Raw genomic sequence first — 11,192 nt, forward strand, 5'->3', positions numbered from 1 at the left:
CCAGTACCAATTTATACACCAGGGTGAAGAGAGTAAAGTGTCTTGCCGAAGAACACAAAGCAGAGTGACCTTGCCAGGGCTTAAACCTGGACTGCTCAATCCAGGGTCCAGCGCACTAACCATTAGACCACCGTGTCTCCCACTCACTCGGACTGTGGTACACACTTTAATGTATTTATAAGAAAATTTAAAAGTTCCCAAAATGATAAATCATGGCAAACCTGAGACTATTAAATTTGTCATTACTTCTTTTTGTAAATATCAGCCATGACTGATTGATTGCCTGATGGGCAACCCTTGCAGGTGTACAAATAGTGCATTTTTACCAAAAAAATAGTGTCTTTACTAAATAATTTTAGCTTGGATCCTCCAGATGTTGAAAGGATCCAGATAACGTTGAACATGTCAGCATAATATTACTCGATTTACCACAGAAATGAGCAAAAACAGACATAATTTTTTACAATAATTTTAATTTAAATTACGAGCTTCCGACCTTCACAATGCCACTGAAATATATTAACTATTAATTCCTCTCTCTTATAAAGGAATTACTCTCAAATAACAATTTTCTATTTACAATTTTCTCTAATCATTTTACTATAAAATACTCTGCCCTATGCAGTACTAACTCCAAACCATTGTATAAACAAAAAAAAATTGGGAAAGGCTACAGAATCTCTGCGAATTTACAAAATGGTGTCAAAATGCCAATTTGGGACGAACAGCTGAGCTAGCAAAATTTAACACGATAAATGGTAATTCATTACTACAGATTGCTATTCTGTAAGGTTTCAAGTATATTCTGTTATTACAACAATAATTTACGAGAAAAAGAAACAGATTAAAGCTGAAAAGACGGCTTTCGTGTGAAACATAAAAATAACATTAATTGTATCTGATACGACAATTACGAATATTTCGTGGCGGTTTTGCGGTTTCTTGTTCCATTTTGTGATAAACAGTCTTTATATCAACAAGAAACAAAATGTTACCTCAGTTTTCTGTCCATGAAAGCAAAGGCCTTCGTAGCAAGCCATTTGTCGCTCTGTTTTAGAAAATTCAAGTTTCGTGTCACAAGACTCACAGACACAGGTAGGTAGAAATTAGAAACGTCTTTCAATCGGACTTGTCCTTTTGGGATTTCCTGAACGGACTTAGCGCAACTCCTCCGACGGCTGAAACCGCAGTATATGTCGTTGATAAAGCTGTCCCTGCTACCCAACCAACTCCTCCGACTACTGTGGCTGCCTTGCTATAAACACCACCCGATACTCTCGATAAAAAACCCGCTTGTTGCTCCGGAGGACCTTCTTCTTTCAAGGCTTCCCGTGGAGGTTCCTCTTTCAAGTCTACTTCCTTCGGATTTTCGTCTCTCTAAAAACACAGGACAAAGCACCACTTTAAAAGAGCAACTTACCCACAGAAGTAAACATTACGAGCGCGACCATTAGGCAAAATTAATAGCTGATAAAGATTTCATAAAAATATTTAGACGATAAACAACGAACCTCTTTCATGGCGCAGTTTTTCTCGCCACTGTCTGATGACGAATTCGTGCGTCGAGCCTGCAAAACACAAAACGTGGATACACAAATTTAAAATTATTCACAAACGCCCTGACGTAGTAATATTCAAAGTAAACACAAAAGAGTTCTTCGTACCACTATTTGCTGCTCGGTCCTATCGTGGGACACCATTGGAAATAAATTTTTAACAAACGAGCTTTCTCACCGCTAAGCAACAATTCCGGAAATGAGTTTTTATGACAAGTGTTCATTGTCTTCCGGCCAATCAGGATTCTTTGGACTTTGAACGTGAAATCCCGGTTTTTACAAGCTTCAATTATTTGTTTTTCTCTCTTTTTTTTGGCAAACATCTCTTATTCGCTGTTTTTCAGTGCTAATGAAAAATGTTTTTCGTCTCAAAGAAATCTGAGCCGAAAATTTTTAACTTTGCTTGGAAAATAATAAATTGCAATATCAAATGGAGGCGACACGGAAGGTCGTAAAATAGTAATTTATTAAAGATATGTTTTTATTTATTTTTGTTGCTGGTTGCCTTCGTTTTTGGAAAAAATTTCATCTCATTTTAGGTGGAAAATTTAAGGGAAAATTTCATTACAAATCTTTGCATTTCCACCGGAAGTTGAACTAAGCCGCTTACCGGAAATAAAAGTGAACATTGTGGTGGGACTGGGGAAGAGTCGGAAGAGTCATTGTATCAAAGATGGTGGAATCATTTGTTTCTTTTTGGATGTACTTTTCGTAAAATCCTGGCCTATTTAAAGGGTGAATACAACTCTAAGAAGGTTAAAGAAGGCTCAAAGCTTATTCTGCGATGTCTTTAATTGATCCACAGAGAGAAAATGATAAAAAGATTATCAAGTTTCCAATGTTTCCAACAGCCGTAGAAACGAGTGTTACGGAAGAGGCTCCCATTCTTTGTGGATTTTCGTTGAATGACCCAGCTAAAATCACTCGAACAGGATCCACTAGCTCAGAAAGCTCCAGGACGGAGAAACTAAGGAATGCACTGAAGTTTAAGAGTCCCGGGCCACTGCTAGAAGATTTTAATCCTGACACAAGTCGCCGTGAAATGCGGAAGTTGAAAAGACTCGTTCAGAAAGACCCTGCTAACCGAATTAAAAGACGACAAAGGCAGAGAAGACGACCGCAAAAACAAACATTTCACGACCGCTCAGGAGTTCGCATGTCTGATGGAAGAGATGTGTGTGATTGTCAGGACACTAACTGCCCCGGGTGCCATTTTCCTTGCCCGTCTTGTGGATCGGAAAAGTGTGGTGTTGAATGTCGTTGCGATCGACAGTGGACTTACTTGAAAGATGTTGAAATTGAGAATCCGCTACCGAGTGTATCTCGGAGATTGGGAAATCGTTAAAATCCTAGACTCAATAACGTGAAAGCTTGGCCTTGGCAAACATGTTTAGGCCACCGTTACTGTAAAAACAATTCTATAAATGATATAAGAAAAGTTCCATGTGAGAGCCATTCCATTTTATATCCATCCCCTCCCCCCTATAGATAGATTTTCTGAAGGGGCTCGGAAAGTCATTTCTAAGGGGGTAGCCCTGTCGACATACTTTGATCTTTTAAATATTTCTGAGGGGGTTAGGGAAAAGTTGGCTTTTTTCTGAAGGGGTTTTGAAAATCTGGGTTATATCTGAAGGGGGGTATCATGTCTTAGGGGGTAAATTTTGACTTAACTCATCAATAGGGGGGGGGGTGGATATAAAATGGAATGGCCCTGATCAGCAAGGGAAATATGAAGGGATTCATTCAATGCTGAGGGTCTCAAAAAAGGAGAGAAAACTTACTCTAAGATCATTCTTAATTCATTAAACATAATATTCTGGTAAAAAGTGTTCTGGACAAATTTGCCGCCAACTCGAGATGCAAATCCTGATCGGTTGGCCAATGTCGACCCTGTTGCTATTACCTAGGGACATAATGTTCTCATCCAAACTAAAGAGAAAGAAGTCATTTCACTTGAAGGGTAAAACAATTGGAATAACTGTCGGTTTTCATAAACTGATGTTAAAAATTATTTCAGTTCTATAAAAATATGTTGTATATGTTGTCTTGATATTTAAGAAGAATATTTTAAAATAGCTAGGTTGTGATACAACAAGTAAAATATATATGGATCATTTATGTTTTGAGTAATATTCATGCAAATGAGCAATTCAGTTACGGTACCTAGTTTCCAAGCATCTTTCTACTCTGTATAGCTCAAGTCCACAAAAAAAGGGATGTGAGGCAATTAGCTTTAGAAAGTTTGAAAAACTGTATGTGCCTATATGTGACATAGAAATTAAATAAAATAAAGCCATCTAATGGAGTATAAAAATTGTTTGCAGTTGATCTCTAGTTTTAATATTTGGGCTTTTTTTTTAATGTGGCTCTAAATGGTCAACTTTAAAGTCATCAAAGAGGCCCTGCCAAGGGGGGGATTCCATGTCTCGTCTAACTTTTAAAATTTCCATGTTGCTTAGCCTGCGTGGCCGGCGTTTGAAGGGGACGGAGAAGGGAAGTTCAAGCGCGAAGCGCAATCGTTTGGGATTGCGGGGGTGGGGGCGCAGGCTACATGTTGCTGTTTTATCGCACTACCGCTGTCGATAGTTGAATTGAAGAAAAATTGCTTGTCCTTGTCGAAATTTAAATATTCCAATTAAGGGTTATCCTTTGTCGACATTTTATTTTATGTGCTGTCGCTACTTTCTGGGCCGTGTTGCTTGTCGGAATTTACCCTGGCAGGGCCTCATGAAAAGAACAACGCCAAATGACAAAATCCTGCGTTTTTATCAGAAGTACATGATCTAGATTATGTACTTCTGTTTTTATCTAAAACAGTATTTATGACTCATTATTTTTCTTTCTTTTCCCCTTTTCCTCAAAGTCTCAATATATTTTCTCAAGTAGTCTCAAAATGCTCCTAGTCTAGTCCAGTTCTTCGCGTTCCTAAAATAAGGCTCGGTCACTAAGGTCACGAAGGCTATCAGAAGTCACGCATGCTCTACTCGTCCTCTTTTGCTGCGGTCGCCATCTTGGAGAAGAAAAGTGAGTAATGTGCTTGCAATCCGCGAGATTTTTCAACCATCGGTGGATCATCCTGCGATCTTTCAATAAAATTAGAAAGCTGAAACACTAGAAAAGTGATAATTGCTCATATTTTGCAAGCAAGATTAAATTCAATGCGATAAAAAAGATTGTAAATAAATGATACATAAGACTTCCCTCAGTGATGTACTGAAATCAGTCAAAGCGAAATAAGTTGTACCCTATACGTTTCCTGCATATATATTCTTACTAGCTTTCCCGTAAAGCAGGCACAAACAGTAGCAATGAATCAGAACAGAATATAACGGCGATAATTTTTGTTAATGTTCTTTTATAATCTTATTAAGTTTTAAAAAATCTCTTACCGTGCGTTCGCTCTGCTGCCCTATAGGATGTTGATTCCCAAGAAAAATAGGATCGCCATCTACGAATACCTCTTTAAAGAGGGAGTCATGGTGGCGAAGAAGGATTTTAACAACCCAAAACATCCAGATATTGAGGGAGTTCCAAATTTACAAGTTATCAAGGCTGCGCAGGTAGGTAATAGCAACCGTAAATTGTAAGTTGACTCACCACGTACATTTTGTGTGGTTACAGTCTTTGGTAGTTAAAATGATCATTTGAGAGGAAATGTCAAGTGTCTTGTATGGATAGGATGATAAGTTATGATTATGAACAACATACTTGAGGCCAATTTTTGGGCTCATCCTCGGTGTAAGAACCTGTGAAACTCGCCGGTGACGTAAAACAAACAACGGACAAAGCAACAAAGAGCGTCAAAAACAATACAGAGCAAGAAAACAAAAGCTCCAAAACAAAGAAAAATATCACAGGTTCTTACACCGAGGTAAACCCAATTTTTGTGATACAGTTGAATCCCGTTAACTCGAACCCTCAATAACTCGAACCTCCCGCTAACTCGAACCTCTTTCGATTCCCTTCAGGTCATTTTCTCACTAATTTTACCCCCAATAACTCAAACTCCTGATAACTCGAACCTTTTTCGATTTCCCTTGAAGGTTCGAGTTATCGTGATTCAATGTACTTGTGATATGCTTTCTCCATTGTGGTTTTATTAGTTTTTTCTTTGAAACTGTTGTTGTTGGATGTACAGTCAACTCCTGCTATTATGAGGGGGGCAAAGGGTTTATGCGTGACACGTGAAAAGGGCAAAAATTAGACCGTGACGCGTGAAAAGGGCAAAAATTAGACCGTGACGCATGAAAATAGCTAGAAAAGACACGTGATCCGTGAATTCTGCTGTTTCAAGTATATGTGACACGTGAATTTGGTTGAAACTTGTGCGTGAAACAGGATCACGATACCCCCTTTGCTACCCTCTATTATGGACACACTGGGGACAATAATCTAGTGTCTTTAAAAGAGACAGTCCACAATAGCAGTAGATAATTCTTCTTTTTCAGGACTTTGATGTCTGTCTCTAATAATGTGTGTCTTTAATAGTCATGTCTCTGTAAAACAGTTCTGGGCGAAGTCTACCAAGTTGGTTATTAAAAGTTGTGGATTTGTTTTTTTTATTTGAATACTGGGCTTTTGATTTGTAATTTTTTGCGCTTTTAAATTTCCTGCGCACCGTCATTTATGACATCATTGCGTTGTTTCTATTGTCAGGAAGCAGCGATTTTTTTGTGTGAACCAATTGGGCAACGCATTGACATCATAAACTCCAAAATGGCGCTGCGTGGAAAATTTAAAAGCCATGATCTTTTCCATTTGTGGTTGTAATTAAATGATTATTTTTCCTTTTTCCGTAAAATTTGTAATTTAGGCATTATTACAAACAACTTTACGTCAACTTGCCTTTAGAGCAGAGGATCCCTTTAAGCAGGGGTTGACTGTATTATTATTTTTAGCCAGTAGTAGTAGTAAAGTTTTTTGCTGCTCACGCCTAATTGTCCTCTTTTTTTTTTTTTTTTTACGCTTTATTGGCTTTTTAGGCAGCTCTGAGTGGTTTGAAATAAATTTAGTGCCTTCAATTCTTCTATTTGTCATCTACTTTATTTTTCTTGTAGTCCCTGAGGTCTCGTGGATATATCAAAGAAAAGTTTTCATGGAAACACTACTACTGGTACCTCACAAATGAGGGTAATTTAGATTTTATATTATAAGTTTCTTAACCCATTGGTTTTTGTGCTGGCCGAAATGTTTAATTCAGTTTGAATACACACGAGTATACTGAGAAATTTGAGTGAAAAGCTTGTTGTAAAGTTTGCCTCCACCACCCTTGGCTACTCAATAGCAAGAATTTCCTGTTTGGATTATGCTTTCTCAGAAATTCCTGAAATGTAAGCAAGCCCAGTGAAAGGGCAACAACTGCACCATAAAAATAAGAAAAGGAGAAAAAGGAAAATTGGGAGAAAAAAATCGCAAAAAGAAAAGAGTCTAAAGCAGTAGGACACTCCAAAGCAAACCTTGACTTTTGCGCATGCCCAAGCAAAAATGTCCAAAAAAAAAAACAATGCAAGTGGAAAGAAAGGCAATCTTTCCATGTTTCAAATGCTGTTTCCAGTAGTTTGGAGCAGATTTAGCTCATATCTGAGCAGAAAATGTCTAAAAAATACACTTTTTTCCACAACTCGTTGGGTTCAGTGGGTTAATAATGTTGTCCACCAGTGTGGAATAAAATGTTCTGCTATGTCCTTTTACAAAAACAAAAGTTCGTAATCTACAACATGCATGGTCTGCATAAACTACTGCAATTATGTAATGATACCCATATAAAAATTCAACTTGTTTTCACCCAGTAGAGTCAGAATGATCAACCAAGTTCAGTGTTTTAAACTGTTCATTGTGTTCTACAGTAATAAAGGGTCATTAGGATGAGATCAGCTTACTGTGCCTTGCATTAATACGTAAACGCTGAAGTTCAAAACCCAACTACCGGTACTGATTGTGGTTTTCACTGCTGTCAATCATAATTATAGCGACAGTCAATGAACCTTGAAAAACAGAAACAAACAAATTGGACTGAAACCTACCAATCACAACCCACTGATGTGACGTTTTGAACTTTGCTGAGAGGTCTGCTCTGATGATTGACAGCAGCAAAAAACATAACCGTTGACTTGAGCAGAGTTTGCATGTTACTGTAAAGGCCTGGCTAAACTAGGAAACATTGTTGCAGAAACATTGTTCCTTGTCATGTATCCTAGGTGGCTAAATCAGCGGGAAGCAAGGAAAATGTTTTGCCGCCCAGGTGACTAAACTAGGAAACAATTTTCCGGGAACAACAACTGTCACGCATGCGCAAAAACTAGTCAACATTGTTTCCAGGGTGGCTAAACTGGGCAACATATGTTTCGGAAGCAAAGTTTGTGTCCGGGAAGCAAAAATGTTTTTGACCTGAGACAAAAACATTTTTTGTTTCCTTGAAGCAAAATTTGTTTCCGCAACATATGTTCCCCGCGTGGCTAAACTAGGAAACATATGCTTCCGCAACAATGTTTCGGTAACAACGTTTCCTAGTTTAGCCAGGCCTTAAGGTGCAGTGATGTCAAGGTTCTGATTTTTAAAGCTAAAGGTCAAAGTTGACTTGCTTATCAGGTATCACATATCTGAGAGATTTCCTTCACCTCCCTCCTGAAATTGTTCCCTCCACCCTCCGCCGACAGGCCAGGGCTGAGACAGCAAGACCCCGACCTAAAGGTAGGCTAAGAAGTCTGTAACTCAGCATAGTTAATAGAGGGAAATGGTAAGGAAACCCAGCAAACATCAAAGAAGCAAACAAAGAGGCCAAGATTTATGTTGGAAGGTCCACGACCCTGCACATCTTTTGTTTTGCGCTCATACACTATGCATGAATTACATAATCGCAATGTTTCCATTGGTTAGTTGCATGAACCCACGTAACCACCTATTGTATTTTGTCAGGTTTTGTGCAGGGTCAACCCCCAAAACAGCGAACAAAAACATACAACAAAGAACTTTGCCGGGTTTCCTAACCATTTCCCTCTATTAACTATGCCCTCAGTAACCTTGCTCATATATCACAGCAAGGATGAATTTATGTTGATAAACTATGTAGTAAAACAGGACCAAGCAGCCAGCCTTTACCATCGATTGCATCTACCCGTGAACACATGCTGCCAAAACAGGTTCTTATTGGGTATTAAACCTGGCATGATTGGTCATCAAAGGTTTGAAGTTTGGCAGACCATAACGGCAACTTTCGCGCTGAAAGTATAACACGTGTCGGTTTCCAAAATGGCGGAAATATTGGATATAGAGACTTCTTCCGACAAATTGATGTTGATCTGTGTCAATATGCATACACAGGCTCACTTGAATCATTTCTGGTGTAAAGTTCATCCGTACTCGGTGTTTATGGTGGGCATTTTGAGTGCAAAAGTTCGTGTTAACTTCAAAGTTTGACACCTGACCCCTGTTTTGAGTGCATGGGTTCACGGGTAGATGCAATTGACAGTATTTGGCAGTCTTGTGTAGAGTTCATGGTAGTACCGTAATGATTCGATTTAGTGCCCGGGGCGCTTATTTACTTTTGGCACCTCAAGGGAGGGCGCTTATTCAGGACAGGGCGCTTATTTAATTTTTCGAGAAACAACCAAATGTTAAAAACAAAACTTAAAATAAATACCAGCAAATTGTTCAAAGTTCAGCTACTTTTAAAAGAATTGTTAAGAAATACATGTATGCTACGGTACAGTAAATGTTCATGTGTTTATCTATTTGACGTCAATGACTTCAGTAGAGGCAGTTATCTACAATAGGGGGCACTTATAAGAATAGGGGCGCTTATTAGAATCGGGGCGCTTATTGGAATAGGGGCGCTTATTTACAAAAACACATTCTAAGGGGGGTGCTTATTCGAAAGGGGGCGCTTATTGGAAGGAGGGCGCTAAATCGAATCATTACGGTAATTCTTTTCTTCATTCTTCTGATGAAGCCTTGTGCATTTGCAGCATTGCTTGCTGGACTGTCAGCCAAAGTTCAAACCTGTATCCCTACTCCCACAAATATCTCTAATTAGTGTTATGCATGTTCAGGTCCAGACCAACCTCGTGGGCCTCCTTCTGGAGACTCGGCTGACCGTGATGCTTACAGGCGTGGTCCAGCACCAGGCATGGAGCCTAAAGGAGGAGCGGGATCAGACTTCAGACCTGAATTTGTAAGTTTAAACATGTCCCTGGAGGCAAAACCAAGCATCTGCAATCATTTTTAGATGTGCTTTGAATTTTGCTTTGAATTAAGTGATGTAGGTCAACTGGATAACTGTGCTTTGACTTGGTGCTTCCAAGCAAATTTAGCCAGAAAATTGGTGTTGTAATCTGGAAATTAAAATAAAAAAAGAACCACATGCATTTCAAAGAAAATTTCTTATCAAACTCATAAAGAAATCATGAATGAAAAACAAGGGAAATGGTAAATCAGATAGTGTTCTGTGTTGTAGTAATCTCAAACTGCCTTCAGTTTTTTGTGTTCTTGAGGATGTACATTCAATACAATGAAGCCAAGATTCAAGAAAGTAGGAAGCGACGTTTCTATCACATTCATCCCGTACAATGTATTATTATTATCTGAGTTTAACTAAGAGGAATGCAGATATTTTTTCTTTATTTTGTTCTTTCCTGTTGATTAATCTTGTGCATTTGTGGTTTGTTTTCTGCAGAGAGCTGGTTTTGGACGTGGTCGCGGTGGTTCTGGTGGTGGATTTGGTGCTCCCCCTCCACAGTGAACAAATCAGCAAGATCATTGTTAATAGCATGAAAAATAAACATCACTGAATTACAGCTTTTTTGTAGTCTTCACTCTTTGGTCAAGTAGTCTTTGACCCTAAAAAAAGAAGCATGCTAGCAGGCTTACATATTTGGGTCACAAGTGCAAGCCACATGAACGACACGGCAAGTGACATGTAGGTGAGCAATGTGAACCAACTGGAAGCCTGCTTGCAATCACCATGTGGTACAGTAAAAACCCGCGTATAAGAACCTAACATTTAAGAACCTGTTAGGCTAAAATTTCACTTTTAAGCACCCTTCACATAAGAACCATTTTAGGCTAAAATTCTAAAACAGGTTCTCATTTTCAAAAAAGAAAAAAACAATCTTCTCAAAAATATAGAATTAATTGGGAATTATAGGGAAGGTTACAGTGTAAGTTTTATTTTAACAGAATCAGATTAAAATAGTTTTGTATTTTGCTTACGGAAGCCTCCAAGAATACTGTTAGTGGACATTAAAGACCAGATCATTTAAACATACCACTTTATTTCTTGAACAAAAGTTAAGAACCTAATTAAGAACCTAGTTAGCCTAATTTTACACTAAATACCATTTATATAAGAACCTGTTTAGGCTAACTTGAAAAAACCTAGGTTCTTATACACAGGTTTTTACTGTATTTGGACGTCAAATCAAAAAATTCAGTTCAGTTCATTTTTTGAACACCAAACGCCTTGAATGTTATTAAATCAATGTGTGGCACAAGGTTTATAACCTTATAAGTTTTTGAAATTCCATGACTTCAAGTTTTTCATGGCCTAAATTTGACCATTTTCTTGGAAATCATCTCAATTATGGGCATGTTTTCCACATTTTTGTCGCGAAAGAAAACCTAATTTATTTTGTACCATTT

At 38.3% G+C, this 11,192-nt stretch overlaps 3 protein-coding genes across 3 annotated transcripts; 2 read left to right on the forward strand and 1 right to left on the reverse strand.

Moving 5' to 3' along the window:
- Window positions 1-453: 453 nt before the first annotated feature.
- On the reverse strand, window positions 454-1,783 carry LOC144632957 (uncharacterized). Its single transcript, XM_078491713.1, has 3 exons — window positions 1,665-1,783; window positions 1,512-1,568; window positions 454-1,377 (listed from the first exon to the last, which is right to left on the reverse strand). The coding sequence occupies exons 1-3, from the start codon at window positions 1,698-1,700 to the stop codon at window positions 1,120-1,122; spliced, it is 351 nt and encodes a 116-aa protein (XP_078347839.1). The 5' UTR covers window positions 1,701-1,783; the 3' UTR covers window positions 454-1,119.
- Window positions 1,784-2,215: 432 nt separating this feature from the next.
- LOC144631869 (ARL14 effector protein-like) lies at window positions 2,216-3,920 on the forward strand. Its single transcript, XM_078490456.1, has one exon. The coding sequence runs from the start codon at window positions 2,341-2,343 to the stop codon at window positions 2,899-2,901; it is 561 nt and encodes a 186-aa protein (XP_078346582.1). The 5' UTR covers window positions 2,216-2,340; the 3' UTR covers window positions 2,902-3,920.
- A 558-nt stretch (window positions 3,921-4,478) lies between these two features.
- LOC144631876 (small ribosomal subunit protein eS10-like) lies at window positions 4,479-10,351 on the forward strand. Its single transcript, XM_078490462.1, has 6 exons — window positions 4,479-4,580; window positions 4,972-5,116; window positions 6,614-6,686; window positions 8,145-8,246; window positions 9,605-9,726; window positions 10,228-10,351. Exons 2-6 carry the CDS (start codon window positions 4,973-4,975, stop codon window positions 10,291-10,293), a joined length of 507 nt encoding a protein of 168 aa, XP_078346588.1. The 5' UTR covers window positions 4,479-4,580; window position 4,972; the 3' UTR covers window positions 10,294-10,351.
- The last annotated feature ends 841 nt before the right edge of the window (window positions 10,352-11,192 follow it).

Source organism: Oculina patagonica, chromosome 12, assembly GCF_052425735.1.
Source record: "Oculina patagonica isolate OP01 chromosome 12, crgOcupat, whole genome shotgun sequence".
Classification (NCBI taxonomy): Eukaryota; Metazoa; Cnidaria; class Anthozoa; order Scleractinia; family Oculinidae; genus Oculina; species Oculina patagonica.

Coding starts and splice junctions, on each gene's coding strand:
- LOC144632957 (XM_078491713.1), bottom strand. CDS start 1,700: ATGGTGTCCCACGATAGGACCGAGCAGCAAATAGTG. Junction 1,569..1,664: donor GGACCGAGCAGCAAATAGTG/GTACGAAGAACT, acceptor TGTGTTTTGCAG/GCTCGACGCACGAATTCGTC. Junction 1,378..1,511: donor AAAACTGCGCCATGAAAGAG/GTTCGTTGTTTA, acceptor CTGTGTTTTTAG/AGAGACGAAAATCCGAAGGA.
- LOC144631869 (XM_078490456.1), top strand. CDS start 2,341: ATGTCTTTAATTGATCCACAGAGAGAAAATGATAAAAAGATTATCAAG.
- LOC144631876 (XM_078490462.1), top strand. CDS start 4,973: ATGTTGATTCCCAAGAAAAATAGGATCGCCATCTACGAATACCTCTTT. Junction 5,117..6,613: donor AAGTTATCAAGGCTGCGCAG/GTAGGTAATAGC, acceptor TTTTTCTTGTAG/TCCCTGAGGTCTCGTGGATA. Junction 8,247..9,604: donor AGCAAGACCCCGACCTAAAG/GTAGGCTAAGAA, acceptor ATGCATGTTCAG/GTCCAGACCAACCTCGTGGG.